The sequence below is a fragment of the Gossypium hirsutum genome, chromosome A09 (genome assembly GCF_007990345.1).
Source record: "Gossypium hirsutum isolate 1008001.06 chromosome A09, Gossypium_hirsutum_v2.1, whole genome shotgun sequence".
Taxonomy (NCBI): Eukaryota; Viridiplantae; Streptophyta; class Magnoliopsida; order Malvales; family Malvaceae; genus Gossypium; species Gossypium hirsutum.
In genome coordinates, this window is record NC_053432.1 from 66,586,411 (window position 1) to 66,604,663 (window position 18,253).

At 37.0% G+C, this 18,253-nt stretch overlaps 1 protein-coding gene and 1 long non-coding RNA gene across 3 annotated transcripts; both read left to right on the plus strand.

Annotated features, from left to right (window-relative positions):
- Positions 1–12,226: 12,226 nt before the first annotated feature.
- LOC107889219 (uncharacterized) lies at positions 12,227–13,642 on the plus strand. Of its 2 annotated transcripts, none has more exons than XR_001681690.2 (2): positions 12,227–12,875; positions 13,280–13,642. It is a non-coding gene; the product is annotated as an uncharacterized lncRNA (long non-coding RNA). The 2 variants fall into 2 exon arrangements; XR_001681691.2 differs by having other exon boundaries at positions 13,309–13,642.
- Positions 13,643–17,325: 3,683 nt separating this feature from the next.
- Positions 17,326–18,253, plus strand: LOC107889220 (thioredoxin-like protein Clot). Its single transcript, XM_016813574.2, has 2 exons — positions 17,326–17,580; positions 17,776–18,253. Exons 1-2 carry the CDS (start codon positions 17,436–17,438, stop codon positions 18,033–18,035), a joined length of 405 nt encoding a protein of 134 aa, XP_016669063.1. The 5' UTR covers positions 17,326–17,435; the 3' UTR covers positions 18,036–18,253.

Genomic DNA, 18,253 nt, shown 5'->3' on the forward strand with positions numbered 1-18,253 from the left:
AGATTTAGTCCTTCTCCCCAAATTCAAAATGCCCGAATTTGAGAAATACAATGGAATGAGCTGCCCTGAAGCCCACATCACTATGTTCTGCAGGCGAATGATGGGATATGTTAACAACGATCAGTTATTAATCCATTGCTTTCAAGATAGTCTGGTCGGGGCGGCGTCTAAGTGGTACAACCAATTGAGTCGCTCTAAGATTAACTCGTGGAAGGACTTGGCCTAGGCCTTTATGAAGCAATACAATCATATGACAAACATGACCCCTGACAGAATCACTCTCCAGAATATGGAGAAGAAATCGAATGAAAGCTTCAGGCAGTACGCACAAAGATGGAGGGAGGTGGCCATACAAGTTCAGCCACCACTTCTAGAAAAGGAGACAACGATACTCTTTATTAATACCTTGAAGGCTCCTTTTATCACTCATATGTTGGGAAGCGCCACCAAGAGCTTTTCTGATATAGTAATGACAGGAGAAATGATCGAAAATGCTGTAAGGAGTGGCAAGATAGAAGCCGGAGAAAGTACCAGAAAGTCGGTCCCGAGGAAAAGAGACAATGAAGTGAACAACACGAGCACATCTAGCAAAGGTCAGCCTAAGTCATTCACCGTAAATCAATCCAAGGCGGTGACCACCAATCAGCAAAGCTCTGTAAGACAAGAATCCAACGCGAGGGAGAACACAGAAAGACCACAATTCACCCCTATACCCATGACGTATAGGGAGTTGTACCAGAACCTGCTCAATGCTCATGTGGCCTCCCCTTTCTACCTAAAGCCACTGCAGCCCCTGTATCCCAAATGGTATGACGCGAACGCCCAATGTGAGTACCACGCGGGAATCACTGGGCACTCTATCGAAAACTGCGCAGCGTTTAAAAAATTAGTTGAAAGACTCATTAAGATGGGGATCGTGAGATTTGACGACCTAGCCACATCCAATATAGCGGGAAACCCGCTCCCCAATCATACCGACCAAGGAGTGAATGGGATATGCGAAGGCTTGAACAAGAAGACCAAGTATGAGGTTGTAGAAGTCAGGACTCCGTTGAGGCGAGTATGGATGGAGATGGTCAAGAGAGGATTGATCGCGTTGGATTCGAGGGAAGAACCTAAAGAAGAGAGAAACTACTGTGAGTTTCATGACGAAGTGGGGCATGAAATCCAAGATTGCGTGGAGTTCAAGGCCCTAATACAAAACATGATGAGCAATAAAGAAATGGAATTTTATGAAGAAGCCAAAAACCTCGTAGTGAGAAATATATGCGCATCAGAGGGGGAATCGACGGCACAAAACCGAACACCTAACTATCCTGTGGTGATCATTTCAAGACCCAAAAATAATAAAGCTGGAGTACAAATGCCACCGAGGGTCATAATCCGAAGACCTGCAATCTTCCCTTACAAAGACAGTAAAAAGGTCCCATGAAATTATGATTGCAGTGTGATGACGCGGGGAAAGGAGAGCCCGATTGACGCTTCAATAGGGGATCAGGACAAGGGATCCTATACACGTAGCAGGAGACGTTACGATACGGTGAATGAGAAGGCACAACCCACAAAAGGAAAAGCCCAGATGGTCGAGGAAGTGAAAGGAAAAGCAACCAAACCTGTTAACGAGCTAGTTAACGAAGAAGAGGCCAAGAAGTTTTTAAAATTCCTAAAGCATAGCGAATACAGTGTGGTGGAACAGCTACGCAAACAACCAGCCCGCATTTCAGTACTGGCTTTGCTTCTGAGCTCGGAAGTCCATCGCAGCGCGCTAATGAAGGTCTTGAATGAAACGTATGTTCCCAATGATATCTCTGTTAACAAGTTGGACCGCTTGGTTAACAACATCAGTGCCGATAACTATATCTTCTTTAATGACGATGAGATACCACCTGGGGGCATGGGGTCGACTAAAGCTCTATATATCACCACACGCTGTAAAGGGTATACGCTGCCAGGCGTACTAATTGACAATGGATCTGCCCTGAACGTCCTGCCATTGACCACGCTAAACAGATTACCTATAGACAGCTCTCACATGAAGGAGTGCCAGAACATCGTGAAGGCATTCGATGGCACGGAGAGAAAGGTGATGGGGAGAATCGAGGTACCCCTTCAGATTGGGCCAAACACATATGAGGTGGATTTCCTTGTAATGGACATCAAAACCTCATATAATTGCTTATTGGGGAGGTCCTGGATACATTCAGCTGGGGCAGTGCCTTCCTCGTTGCATCAAAAATTGAAGCTGGTGTTGGAGGGAAGGTTGATGACGATTAAGGCTGAAGAAGATATTATTGCAACTGTGAGCAATAATGCACCCTATTTGGAGACAGATAACGAAGCAATCGAATGCTCATTTCGATCTTTGGAATTTGTTAACGCGACGTTCATCGCCGAGGGAAGCAAAATTCCGCTGCTGAAATTGTCCAAAACCACGAGGATGAGCCTCCAGCTGACATTTGGAAAAGGGGCCCTACCCGGAAAAGGACTTAGGAGACATCTACAAGGAAGAATTGAAACGCCAATGCTGAAAGACAAGAGAGATCGCTTTGGCTTAGGATTTAAACCGGATGCGAAACAAAGGAGAAGGGAGCTGGAAAAGAAGCAGGAAAGAAGGAGAGCTAGATTAACGGGGAAGGAAATCAAGTGGGAACCAATGATATTCCCCCATATATCAAAAACATTTGTGTCCGGGGGAATCATCTATCCCGAAAGAGACACATCAATAATGTGAGCTATAGAAAAAAGCCTAGAAAGTTTGGACATCAACGTCATGTACGAAGAGGAGACCGGAAGAGAAAGTTTATCAGACATTGGCCCTTACACATCTAGAAGTGTTTTGGACAACTGGACTGCGGAAGAGATCCCTGTAGTTTTTAAAACGAATACAGAGTAGTGTCCAAAACACACTTATTGCTCTAGGCCTAGGAGTGATAAGAATCTTTTGTGAAATAGGCTGATGTTTAAAAATGATATTTCAATAAAATGCACGGTTATTATCATTTTTGAGTAGATGTTATCTCGTCCTTTCAATTTCATTTATAACCATACAAATGATTACTTTCAAATTCTTTTATTCTTGAAACGTTTTTTTACATACTCTTTCATTTGTCATCCATAATCATATCACGCAAATAAACATTTCGAATTCTTTTGATTCTTTGTATCTGCCTTCGTCCTCATAACAGGTCCCCAGATATTAATGATACGAGTGACACTGATAGTGACTCAGAATTTCCTTTCGAGCAAGATGTGTGTATGGATGATTCTCAGGATTTTGAAGATGACCAAGGCTGTAACTTATCTCCTGATTTACTGAGGATGGTAGAACAAGATGAGAAACAAATCCTACCTCACAAAGAATTAGTTGAAATTGTGAGTTTAGGAGAAGGACAGGAGGTGAAGATCGGAACATGTATCACTACAGAGATGAAGCGAGACCTCATTGGAAAAGTTATTATCACGTAAATTGTCACTCCAGCCTCGTTTATATTATATATTATGCTATTTTTTTGGGGATCCTAGGTGAGGAAATAGCTCAAGAATTCAAAAATGTCTTCGCATGGTCATACCAAGAGATGCCCGGTTTAGACACTGACATCGTGGTGCATCGACTCCCCATAAAAGAAGAGTGTAAGCCAGTTCAGCAAAAACTCCGAAGAATGAGGCCCTATGTCTTGCTAAAAATAAAGGAAGAGGTCCGAAAGCAGTTTGACGCTGGATTTCTGAAGGTGGTAAAATACTCAGATTGGGTAGCCAACATCGTCTCTGTCCCTAAGAAAGATGGAAAAGTGCGAATGTGTGTGGACTAAAGAGATTTGAATAAAGCCAGCCCAAAAGACAATTTCCCATTACCTCGTATCGACACCCTAGTGGACAATACGGCGGGACATTCACTATTTTCGTTCATGGATGGTTTCTCGGGATACAACCAGATCAAGATGCACCCTGAAGATATAGAGAAAACCACGTTTGTAACAATGTGGGGCACGTTCTGTTACAAGGTGATGCCGTTTGGACTGAAGAATGCGGGGGCAACTTATCAAAGAGCCATGGTAACCCTTTTTCACGACATGATGCATAAAGAAATCGAGGTCTATGTTGATGACATGATAGCTAAGTCCCGAACAGAGAAGGAGCACATACAAGTCCTGAGAAAACTATTCTTGAGGTTGAGGAAGTTCCAGCTAAAACTCAACCCAACCAAATGTACCTTCGGAGCTAAGTCTGGAAAGTTGCTCGGATTCGTGGTTAGTAAGAAAGGGATTGAGATCGATCCAGACAAAGTTAAAGCCATACAAGAGCTATCCCCGCCGCGCACTCAGAAAGAAGTTCGAGGCTTTCTAGGAAGATTAAATTACATTGCTCGGTTCATTTCACAACTGACCAAGAAATGTGACCCTGTCTTTCGCCTCCTTAAGAAACGTAACCCAGGTGAATGGAATGAAGAATGCCAAAGGGCTTTCGACAAGGTCAAACAGTACTGGGTATTGGGTTAGCATGACGAGTCGGGAAGGAAACAAAAAGCCATTTATTATCTTAGTAAAAAGTTCACAGAATGTGAGACAAGGTACCCGCCGATAGAGAAGTTGTGTTGTGCCCTAATTTGGACAACCCGAAGGCTGAGGCAGTATATGTTGTATCACACCACTTGGCTCATATCAAAATTGGACCCTTTAAAGTACATGATGGAGTCAACAGCCTTGAATGGAAGGATGGCCCGATGGCAGATTTTACTTTCTGAATTCGACATAGTCTATGTGAACCAGAAAGCAGTAAAAGGAAGTGCAATAGCAGATTTTCTGGCCAGTAGAGCCTTGGAAGACTACGAGCCTCTGAACTTCGACTTTCCGAATAAAGACCTAATGTGTATTGCTACGGCTGAAGAAGGTGCTCCGGAAGAACTTCCTTGGAAATTGAACTTCAATGGGGCATCAAATGCTGTGGGCAATGGAATCGGGACCGTCTTGGTATCTCTAAACGGAGATCATTATCCATTAACTAGTAAATTAGATTTTGATTGTACAAACAATATGGCAGAATATGAAGCGTGCATCATGGGTATCCGCGCAGCCATAGAATGCAAGATTAGAGTGCTAGAGGTGTATGGGGATTCCGAGCTAGTGATTTATCAACTCAAAGGAGAATGGGAAACCAGAGACCCCAAGTTGATTGACTATCGAAAACTGGTCCTTGAATTGGTTAAAGAGTTTGATGACATCACCTTCCACTACCTTCCACGAGATGAAAATCAGATGGCTGATGCTTTGGCTACTTTAGCCTCCATGATCAAGGTAAACAAACAAGAAGATGTCAAACCCATCCGGATGAGCATTTATGAAATTCTGGCCCACTGTTACAATATTGAAGAAGTTGAAGAAAGAGATGATAGCCCTTGGTATCACGATATATTGCAATAGGTAAAGAATCGTACATACCCGGACCAGGCGAGCGAGAATGACAAAAGAACGCTAAAAAGACTGGCCATCGACTATGTCTTAGATGGGGATATATTATACAAAAGAAGAAAGGATCAAGTGTTACTAAGATATGTAGACGCTATAGAGGCTAAGAAAATCTTGGAAGAAATCCATGAAGGCGTCTGTGGGACATATGCTAACGGCTTTACAATGGCCAGGCAAATTATGAGATTCGGGTACTATTGGTCCACCATGGAAGGAGACTGTATCAATTATGCTAAGAGATGTCATAAATGCCAAATCTACGGAAACAAAATTCATGTGCCTCCTTCACCGCTGCATGTCATGGTTTCTCCATGGCCATTCTCTATGTGGGGCATGGATGTGATTGGACCGATATCGCCGAAAGCTTCCAATGGGCATCGGTTCATCTTCGTGGTTATCAACTACTTCACCAAGTGGGCAGAAGCCGCTTCGTATGCTAGTGTGACCAAGTCGGCAGTGAGAAAGTTTCTGAAAAAGGAAATTATATGTCGATATGGAATGCCGGAGAGGATTATATCTGACAATGCATTAAACTTGAACAATAGTACGATAGCAGAAGTCTACAGTCAGTTCAAGATCAGACATCACAACTCGTCGTCGTATCGCCTGAAGATGAATGGGGCAGTGGAAGCGGCCAATAAAAACATTAAGAAGATTGTGGGGAAGATGACCGAAACCTACAGAGACTGGCATGAGAAGTTACCATTTGCCCTCTTTGCTTATCGAACGTCAGTCAGAACTTCAACTGGGGTAACCCCTTTCTCCCTGGTCTACGGAATGGAAGCAGTGTTGCCAATCGAAGTCGAGATCCCGTCTCTTCGAGTGTTGTCAGAGTTAAAGTTAGAAGAAGCCAAGTGGATCTAGTCTCGATATGATCAATTGAACCTAATTGAGGAAAAAAGGTTAAGAGCTATCCGTCATGGTCAGATGTACCAAAAGCAAATGATGCGGGCTTATGACAAAAAGGTTTGCCCTAGAGAATTCCACGAAGGAGACTTGGTTTTGAAAAAGATCCTTCCCATACAGAAGGACTTTCGAAGGAAATGGATGCCTAATTGGGAAGGGCCTTACGTGGTGAAGAAAGCTTTCTCTGGAGGAGCATTGATTCTAGCCGAGATGGACGGTAGAAACTTGCCCAATCCTGTAAACTCGGATTCGGTTAAGAAGTATTTTACCTGAAGAAAGAGAGGCTAGAGTGAAAACCCGCAAAGGGCGCTCTGAAAAAAAGAAGAAGAAGGAGAGGCCAAGGTGAAAACCCACAAAGGGCACTTTGGAACCAAAGGGGTTTTTGAGTTGAAAACCCGAAAATGGACAGCTCAAATTTTGAATATGGGGCATATGGTAGTCTTGTACTTCCAAAATCAACAAGACAGAAGAACATTACACGTTGGAGCATCAATAAAATGCGCAGAATCTCTTGAATACACATTTGGTTCGAAGGAACCCCTAAGAAACTAGAATAGTGAAACTCGTGCTGCGATATCTGGGGCATCTTTTCCTCATTTTTCACACCTCACCAGATTCGTTATCCTATGTATTCACATCAAATTTTGCTTAATAAAATTCCATTGGTCCATTATGATAATCTCTTTCGAGCATTTTTATTGAAATCGAAATTTTTGAACATGTAATATTCACACAAAAGATGTTATGCATATTACTCTAAAAAAGTCTCTAAATAGTACAAGGACCTGAAATAGGGCCACTAGTCAGGACTATCCAGGCTCAAAGTTGGAAAATATTGGAAAAAGAGAAATCCAAATTAGGACTATTTCTTCAAATTTTCTGTCAGAGATAACGTCTAAGTAAGAAGACGCAATAGTACATCAATGATGGAACCCGGACGAGTTATGAGCAATGATGTCTTAAGCGTTTAAAAAGAAATCACTCTCATAACGTTTCTACATTCATAATCATTCATTTAGTTAGGAACACTTGATCCATCTCGATCATAGCATCCTAGTTTTTGACATACACAGATACAGGAAACCCATATTATACGTCATGTCTTTAGAAGACAGTATGGTGACATTGGTAAATTCTGCAGATTTGGCGTCTCTGTATTGGCGGAGAGCAGATCAAAGATAGCAGATTTGGTATCTCTGTATTGGCGGAGAGCAACGAAGATAATAGATTTGACATCTCTGTATTGGTGGAGAACAGATCGAAGATAGCAGATTTGACATCTCTATATTGGCGGAGAACATATCGAAAATAGCAGATTTGGCATCTCTGTATTGGCGGAGAGCAGATCGAAGATCGTAGATTTGGCATTTCTGTATTGGCAGAGAGCAGATCGAAGATAGCAGATTTGGCATCTCTGTATTGGCAGAGAGCAGATTGAAGATAGCAGATTTGGCATCTCTGTATTGGCGGAGAGCAGATCGAAGATAGCAGATTTGGCGTCTCTGTATTTACAAAGAGCAAATCAAAGACGACGAATCTCGGCTTCCTAAAGTTGCGGTGAAGTAGATTTAAGCCATCACTCTAGCTCCCTAAAGTTGTAGTGGAGTAGGCTGACGATTGCAGACCTCGTCTCCAGTGGAGCAGATCAGAGAAAACGAGCCTTAACCCCCTAAGTAGTAGGGCAACGGGCCGAAGATTGCAAGATTCGTCTCCCTCAAGTTGCAGTGGAGCAAAATCAAAGTTACAATCCTTATCTCTCTGAAGTTGCAGTAGAGCAAGATAGAAACACACGAACCATATCTCCCTGAAGTTGTAGTGGAGCATTTTGAAGCTACCTGAAGAAAGGAAGCACCAAGGAGTCGAAGCTCAGCAGGCCCTGGAAAAATTAGCCCATTTATAGTCTTTGCTCTATTCTCATTCCACGATAATGAGCAAAGAGGGGCAATGGCATTGTGAAAACGAAGTACTCAATTCTGAAACCGTTCCTTAATTTGATTAAGAAAGGTAAATGATAAATAGGCCCATGAGATTAAAATTGGTTAATAAGTGACATTGAATTCAATCAAGTGAACTTATCACTGATTTTGTGATTGGCAGGAGGAATTAGTGAAATTTTATATTATATGATTGTTATAAAATGATCGGTAAGATTTATTTTCTATGCCTATGAGCTTACTAAGCTTCTATAAGCTTACTTGTGTATGTTTATTGTTCATGTAGATTGATGTATATGCATTCGGAGGATCGAATCTACATCGAGGGTCACATTATCTAGATTTACTCCAGTAGATTTTGTTAAACAACTTTTTGATTTATATGACATGTATAGGGGTTGAAATGATAATGAAATAGTTGGAATGATTAATTATGTAAAGTAATTTGAATGTAATGCGTTAGATAATGAAATATACATGTTTTGGCTTGAAATGGTTAATTGGTTGGACTTTATTAGTATATAAATGTGTTTTTGTACAGAAGGATAGTATGAGGATGAGAAAAGTGGCCTTAAATAGCCTAGTTTCGTCCACACGGGCAGACACATGGGCGTGTGTCTGGGCACACACGCCCGTGTGTGACACATGGCCTACCACATGGGCATGTTTTAAGGTCGTGTATCCCCTGCATCTTTAAAATGAGAAATAGAATGTCCAAGATTCGACACACGGCCTAACACACCGGCATGTGGCTTGGTCGTGTGACACACACGGGATCCAGCATGGTCGTGTGATACGGTCGTGTGAAGTCTGCACATAAAATGAGAAAATTTAATTACCACACGGCCTAGAAACAGGGGCGTGTGTTCAGGCCGTGTGACTTAAGTTTCTTCATAGATGTAAGTCAAAGAGGTACACGCCCTAGAGACATGGCCATGTGGGCTACACAGCCACGCCACACGGGCATGTCCCATGTCACAGAGGCGTGTGACACCTTTTATATTAAATTTTTTTCTAAGTTTTCTAAAAAGTTTTTAAAATTTTCGGTTTAGTCCTGAACCATTTCCAATGCATGTTTTGAGCCTCGAAGGCTCGTAATAGTGACAATATGTATGTTTTTGAAAAGTTTTAAATTTGAATGGAAATTATTGTCTCGGTTTTGAATGTTTGCTTGTGAATAAGTCTGATAATGCCTCATACCCTATTCTGGCGTTGAATACGGGTAAAGGGTGTTACATGGTGTGTGTGATTGGGTAGGTTCACTTTGTAAGTTAAAGAGAGTGCATATTTATCACTAAGCTAGACTCTATAGGCATAAGAAAATCTAACTACGTGATCATCTCTTTGTGTCTCGTGTGATTACTGTTCTTCATTTAGTGCCTAGAGGAGTGCCCACCATCTCAGGCACCAATTTGGTTATGCATCTTCTACTCTTGGCAATGACCCTTTTGTTAACAATTGGTATCAAAGGCTACCACTTAAAGTAGCTAGTGGAAATCCGAAGTTTTACTAAGATTTAGGTATGGAAGGTTCATCCATATCGAAACCTTCTATGCTCAAAGTTGGCAATTATACCTACCGAAAAGCACACATGAAAGCCTATATAATGTTAATTGATGAGAAAGCATGGCATATGATCCTAATTGGATGGGAAGTATCTAGGATGGATGGTGAGAATTGTACAATTATAAAGCCAAAAATTTAGTGGGCCACTTAGGAAAAGAAGTTAGCAAACACTAATTTAAAAGGATTGCCAAATGCACAATGGTAAAGAACGCTTGGGATATCTTAGAAACCGCCCATGAGGGAGCCTCCGTAGTCAAGCAGTTAAAGATGCAAAAGTTGACTTCTGAATTTGAAGGCTTGAGGATGTAGGAATCAAAGACAACATGCGAATTTTATGCCAAGTTGTATGACTTATCAAACCAAGCTTTTGCATTTGGGGAGGAGTACTCAAATACCAAACTTATGAGAAAGGTGCTCAAGTCTCTCCTTAAAAGATTTTTAATCAAGATCACTGCTATCGAGGAGGCCAAGAATCTTGAAGAACTGATCATAGACGAGGTCCTTGATTCTCTTCAAACATTTGAAAGAATAGATTGCAAATTTTCAAATTTTCATATATGAATTGTGTTAGGATTTAGAGCTTTACAGCAATAGTGGTTTAACTTATGTCAACAATGACAATCACATCCCAGAAGAACACCAATTTTAGTTGTCAAATTGTTACTTTATTATTGTATTTGTTTTTTCAATGTAATATGCATCAAAATAGTACTTAAAATGTCTTTGTCGAAACTATTTTTATTTGAAAGAAAGACGGGAATCGATGTTTTAAAACTAAAATGTGGAGTCGCCACCAATCTCTTGGTTTAGGTGTGATTAGGCCACCTACTAAAATATTTTGTTTCATTAAAAACAATTTTGGTTCATGTAAAATTAAAACAAATGGGTTCGGGAGTCGGTTACGCATGAGAAAGGATGAGCACCCTCATTACGCCCAAAAATTGGTACCAAATTGATTCAATGCTATCCTTATATCAAAGATTTTAAAAAAAATCTTTCGAAGTATAATTCTTTTTAAAATGCTTGATTAATTCAAATTAGCGGTCAAAATTCTCTCGCTTCGAAGATATGCAACATCATATCCAGCACGATTGGACACGATCCTTTTATATCTCTGAAAATACGATCGATTTTTGATCCTCAAAAATCCGTAAAATTATAAAAGGATATCCAAATATTTAGTTTACCGAAAAAAATCATACCCAGCACGGTAGGGCATGATTTCCTGAATTCCCAAATATTGAATATTGCCTTATTTCAAAAAAAATTTTGAATAATAATGAAAATTAGAAATTAGCTTAGAACACGTTTACTCGTTTTTAAAAGAAATAAGATAGAATACTTAATGTATCACAAAGAAATATTTGTATAGAAAAGGATAAACCATTTTAAAACCAAATACAACTAAATACAACTATTCTAGGCAAATGTAACCAAATCCTTAATCATGAATGGAGAGCCATTGATACAATGGATAAAACAATGACTAAGTGATGTACATCAACAATAAATATGGCACAATATAAAACAATTCACAAAATATTTACAAAATAAAATGAAAATTTGAAGTGGTATAAGACATTTTCAAAGTAATGATGAATTAATAAACACAATATATATATAACATATAAGTTAACAAATTTACATAAAAACTAAGGGTATATATTTATTGAAATAGATATTATAGAATAAAAGTTTGAATCAAATTATATGTAAAATATTTTAAACAAAAATTCATTCAAAAATTGACAATATATAGATAACTTAAATAATATATTAAATATGAATGAATAATTATACATGATGAGGTATAGTACACATAATAGATTTTTAAAAACATGCATATATAAATAAATATAGGAATAATTATTTATAAAAAAAATAATATGAAATTAATAATACATATAAAATTATATTATCTTATAAATTATATACATACCATTATATTTAAAAACATTTAGAAGAGATGCTAAATAACATACTAAGATAATATAATATAGAGAAACATTTCAAAATAACAATTTTATAAACACAAAGATGAAGTTCCAAAATAGTATCATATATACATAAAAACATTTAAGTGAGTCATAAATCAAGAAGTATTTTAAATAATTTATGTATCTACATATATATATATAAATATTTAAACAACACTTTATAATAAGGTAGTAAAATAATGTAATGTAAAAAGAATTTTAAAACATTCAAAATAATAGTTCTTATAGATTAAAAATTTAATAAGAATAATGTGTATACAAATATGTGTAAAATATTTAGAGAAGTAGGATACATAATGTGAAAATAAGATAAAAACAATCTCAAAATAATTATACAAATGTAAACAAACAAAATTATTAACATGGATTAATGCATAAAAATATTAAATGTATTTTAAATTAATTGATTGTACAGATAAAAGACCAAATTAAGGAAGAAGAGCTTATTCAACTCGAGGGTCAAAGAAGACCAAGTAAGATTGAAACAAAATAAGGAGGATAATTTATAAATAAAGTAATCGTAAAATAGATCAATGCGCAACGCGCGTAAATGTATGGGGACTGGAATTGCAAATCTCCCCGAGCCCTAAACGTAGCACTGTACCGTGGACGAAGATGAAAACGCGCACAAATTAAAGAGCCAAATTTAAAAAAAAAACAAGGCAGAATGAATATGGTGCAATCGAATACTCGCGAGGAAAGAATGATCCAGCGCACAATTTCCCCATTCAAACAAAAGGGCGCAGATCCGACTTGCTTATCGGTACAATGCGAGAATCTGCATTATCATAAACGGCGCCGTTTTTTGCAAAGGTTTTAATGGCCTGTTTCCCTTCTTTTTTTTTTTTAGATGCAGCCATACTTTTAACCCAAACTAATAGCCCCAAAAATCAATTTGCTAGGGTTTCTTTTGCCAGCAGCCGAACCACCATAATATTTGGTGATCAACAGTACGCAAACAGTACCCGATCCTACCATTGAAGGTGCTCGACCATGCCTAAAAGGATTTGGTAAGTATATTTTTCCTCCTTTTCTTCTTTATTAAAAAAAAAACTTCAAATCTCATGTTGTTTTTTTAAAAAAACCGTAGAAAAATTCATAAAATAAAGAAGATTTCATCACTATTCGACTTCTCGCCCTTACCTCCGCATTTCTGAGGTATTTAGGCTCTCATTGGTGTCGATTCACATGCTAAAAATCCAAGCCAATAGAAAGAAAATAAATCAGAATAGAGGAAATAAAACTTGAAATCACCTTTGCTAAAAGAATTGCTTTTTCTTTCTTCTCTATGCGTGCGTTTACGTTCGTAAGTCCTTTTTGCAAATACAATCATCGGCTTTTATAGCCGGATTTACAGAGTAAAATAAAAAATAAAAATACACATTTATTGTTGTCATTTGTTGTATTCTGTTAGCTGGCCTCTTCTCGTGTATTCTAACGCAGGGATGGCCGTACGGAGGAGAGAGGAGATGCGCGAAGGAGACCGTGCGAGGAGCCTCTCATGGGAGCCCAACTCTCTGGCATTCCAGAAGCTTCTGGTGCTCTCGGCTGCTGTGTTTCTTTTTGGATGTATTGGGCCTCGGGTTTGGGCTATTAAAATTGGGTTTTAGGGTTTATTTAATTGAGTCGAATTTTATGTAATTGGGTTAAGGGATTTTGGGTGTTTGTTCAATTGGGTTAGAAAATGTATTTAGGCTGCTTTTAATTTTATTATTTGGGGCTGATGGTTTGTAAAGATTCGGACATTAGGAAATTATTATTTATTTATTTTAATTTACTTTTGGTTTTATTGCGGGCCGGACGAATTGGGCCTATTACAGTCTTAAATAAGATTATAACAAAATTATTTTTCATCAGGCAAATATAGATAAGGCATAATTCTAAAAAAAAAAAAAAAAGAAAATTATTTAAAAAATCTAACTCTTCTGCTACTCTCATTACGCATCATTCGACTATTGTAGTGACTTAGCCATCACTACCCCAAATTCAAATCCTTCCTTTCATGATTATTCGGAATATAATAAAGAATAGAGAATTTGATGCTTTTTTCTTTTTCTTTTTCTTTTTTTACCTTATTAAATTTTTAAAGAAAAAATATAGTAGCAGTGAACTAAAATGGAGGAGATAGGGCGGACGATAAGGAGTGAGCAATCGATAAATCATTGTTTAATGTTTAGTGGGTGACGAGCCTTGGAGTGAGAGAGGTTAGTTGCTGAAATTAAAACGGATTAATCAATTAGATTGAGAATCGGTCTGTGAAGTGGTATAAGTCATTATTAAATCGCGATTCGTAAATCAAATAAATTAATAATTGTTTCTTTAATATTTTTTTTAGGCCAAAACCAATATATATATAATTCCAAATCCCTTGAAGCTTCTGTCTCTGCTAAAATCTTCACATCCCCCTTTGTTTTTTTTTTTTCTAAAAAAACCAAGCTTCGTGGAGTGTAAGGTGGCTATATTTGAAGTAATGGGTATCAACAATCGTATTAAAAGCAATGAAGAGAAAGAGATTAAATAAATCCTTAAAGTCCCTTAAACGGTGCAGAATAAGGATAGTAAAATTTGAACCACTCGATTGATTTTAAATTGATTCGCTGGGGATGATTTTTTTTTTAAAAAAAAGTAGATACGAGGTGAGGTGATTTTTTTTTTTGAAAAGTGGGTACGAGGCGAGGTGGATTTTTTTTATGACCAATAAGTATAGAGCAATTATGATAATTACTTGTCTCACCCTCTCCCTTTATAAAGTTATCATTTTATTCTTATATATAACTATTAAAAGGATAAAAATTAAAAAACATATTATAGAAAATATCCACATATTTTTATGTTTAAATATTTTTTGAATAATTATGTTTGAATAATTATTTGGTTTTAAAAAATTGAAAATAAGATAAGTAGCAACAATTAAATTGAAGCATTGTGGGGTGAGTGTTGGAAAAATCAATTTGAAACCGTGTTTGTATGCAAATCCAAAGTTTAAAGTTTTCTTTGAAATCGACCGGTTATGATACTTGTAGCAATAAGCTTATTACGCAAATTACACCTATGTTTTCGGGTTAGACAAACTTTGTCATTCCCAGCTTTCTACTGTCGATCTTCTCCGTTAATCTCAACCACGGTTTGCTAGAGTCTAGGCTCTATTCGCAAATCAATGAAAGCTATGTAAACTTTCAAAGGTTAGAAACCAAACACAAACTCAATAAAACTTGACTATATTTTTCCAGAATATCGAAGTGTGTATTTGACCTAATTCTTAGTTTCTATTTATAGAGAAGATAACAAGTGTCTCAATCAAACAAGGCGTGACTGAATAATAATATTTTAAAAGGAAAACCGACTCCCACTAGGAAAGTATGCAAAGGGTGAAGACAACTCCTTTCCTAGGATTAGGGTTTGTCACCCCTTCCTTTTAACCAGTCCTAGTTGGGCCTCGTCATGAATTAGATCTAATTTTATGTGTTATCTGGTCTTTAAACCAACTCATATAATTTATCCTACCCAATGAATATATTTTCTATGCCCCAAATATTATTTATTCTTTTAATTAATTAATTAAACTAATTATATTATTTTCTCAACCCAATTCTAATATTGTTAAGGTAATGCTGACTTTATTGTACTAGAATCTATGAGCAAATTAATTTAATTAACTTGTTCTTATGAAACTATGATAACTTAATTAATTTAACTTTCATTTCGAACTTCAATTATTTAATTATAATTTAATTAAATAATAATTCAAAGAAATTAATTTAATTCCTCAATAATTTCTTGCTCATAGTGAGAGAATGCATTATTTAGTCATAGAGTCATTCGACTAAAGTACAATGATTGAACTCTCCAATCTTTTCATTGTATACTATTACTATATCAAGTGTTCATCCAATGACCTTGTGATATGATGTGTTACCTTCATAACACATCCTTAATCTCTTTGGGATAAAAGTCGTTCTCTCAATATGATCTTTTATCTCATAGTAACTATTACATATTCCTTCATGAAAACGTCAATTACTAACATGTAGTAATTAAATCATTCATCTTAGGACAAATGACCCATGGCCACATTACTTTTCTATCCAACATGTAATGTTGATGAGAGGATATCATATACCTTTATTGATCTATGAATTCCATCATTGTAAGTGAAGATATGTCATACGAAAGTTGTATACCTAAAGTATCAGCTTTCGACTCTATTACCAATTGAACTCAAGCTTTTAATTCAGTACGGTATATGAGTCAAGCATACATACTCCATCAATTACTATGGATTGAAGTCACATTATGAATGCCACAAGTGAATAAGTCCATAAATAAATCTAGATTTTATTCAACTTAGGTCATGTCTGATATACTACAAGTCCAGTTAGTCACATTTATATTGCTATCTTTTGGGAGTCATCCGCTCCAATACCTATGAAAATATCCTAATTGGACATGATAGACGACATAATAGTTTTTTTAATTAATTTGCTTAATGTTGATTAGACTATATACCTTTTTAGATTATCTACTAATATAAGTTGTTTTCTTGCTTTATAATCTGATCACATAATGCAACGTATTATTAGTTAAACATTAGATAATCAATGCGCTAATATTTACTTTTATTTTGCTTTGCGTGCAAAGAGGACATTATACAAAAGATATTAATAATAACGATGGAATTTCACTAAACCAATTTGTTTGAAAGATTACAAGTACATAAAGTACGTAGACGATATCACTATACTAAGGGCACTAAATCCCAGCAGTGACATAAGGATGAATGCATCCAACATCCATGGAGATGGTAATGGTTTTCAAGATTATATATTCGTAATGAAGTGAGGTAAGTGGTGGAACATAATATGTTAGCTGTGAAATGATGATGAATTTAATAATATTTATACCCACTTCACTTTATTGCCATCCTTATAAATAAGTGGTTTTTTTCTCAGAGTTTGAATCAAAAGAGAAACAATATAATGATTAAAGAGAAGGATGAAAGATTATGGGAAAAAGAGAGATACTGATGAAAAAAAAGAAAATTAGAGGTGGTAGGGAAAATGAAAACTAAAATACAGTGAAAAGTGATAAAATTATGCTAAGATTTCATTTTTATTATATTTTTTTATCAATGATCTATAAATTAAAAATTCAAATTAATTTTAAGTTTGTTTATTTTTTCTTTAAAGTGCTTTTTTTTTTAAAAAATAATTAGAATTTTATATTATTGAACCTCTTGAATAAGGAAACGTTATTTTGATTGGTTCCACCACTTGTGTAGGATTTTAGGGGAAAAAAAACAGGCTTTGGAAAGATCTGTGACCATTCCTTAATTGCGCCCTACTTATACACACGTCACACAACTAATATTAAATAGTCAAGAAATGGGCCAATTCAACCAACCAAGGGCAAAGGCCTTTTTCTGTTACATGTCTACAGCGTAGCCCATTAAAAGGCTGGGCCTGAAGAAAGCACAAGTTTTTCAACATTCTTTCTTTTTCCAACCATATCTCTCTTCCCACTTCTTGAATCTCACAGTTTTGGGGAGAAAGAAACAGTGGAAGCTAAAAAGAATGCCGATGAAAGTAGTGGATTCAACGGTTTCAAGCTTTGGCGGTATGTTTGAGAAATTCAGATCAGATGCACCCAACTACAAAGCCAGTTTCATCCTTTTCTTGGCCGATAAAGACCCCTCTACCTCTCTTAGTTGGTGTCCTGGTACCTTTCTTCCTCTTTTTGGTTATTAATTCGTCTCTCTTCATGTGTGCAAGTCTTGAGTTAATAGATGATGTGTTTTTTTATCACCCCCCCCAAACAAAATCCCCATCGCCTCTTAACCTCAAAATAAGGTAGGTTTTAGTCGAGGATTGATTTCTAAGATTGTTTACTAGTATCGTTTGTTTTTGCGTTTAGACTGTGTAAGAGCTGAACCCGTGATATACAAGAAATTGGAAGCATCGCCAGAGGATGTGACACTGCTGAGAGCATATGTGGGTGACAGGCCAACATGGAGGAATCCACAGCATCCTTGGCGGCTTGACTCAACATTCAAGCTAACTGGAGTCCCAACTCTGCTTCTTTGGGATTCCAACAATCAAGCCATCAAAGCTCGTTTAGAGGACCATGAAGCACACCTTGAACACAAAATTGATGCGCTTCTCTCCTCCAAATAAAACCAACCTACTACTTTCAACTATTGAATTTTCTATATTGCTTCAGATTTAGAATAAGATTGTCATCATACCTCATTTCTGTACGAAATGGAACATTCTTACGTATTAGTAATGCCTTGTAGTCCTTTATGATGTGCACTAGACATTGGTGAACTCAAATGAGTACCATTTATTTTCTGGATATAATGGAATTACAATGATAACAATATATTATGTCA

Bases quoted from the DNA above. Each gene is read 5' to 3' on its own strand.
- LOC107889220 (XM_016813574.2), top strand. From the start codon at position 17,436: ATGCCGATGAAAGTAGTGGATTCAACGGTTTCAAGCTTTGGCGGTATG. The intron at 17,581-17,775 runs GTACCTTTCTTC...TTTTGCGTTTAG, and splicing joins CTCTCTTAGTTGGTGTCCTG to ACTGTGTAAGAGCTGAACCC.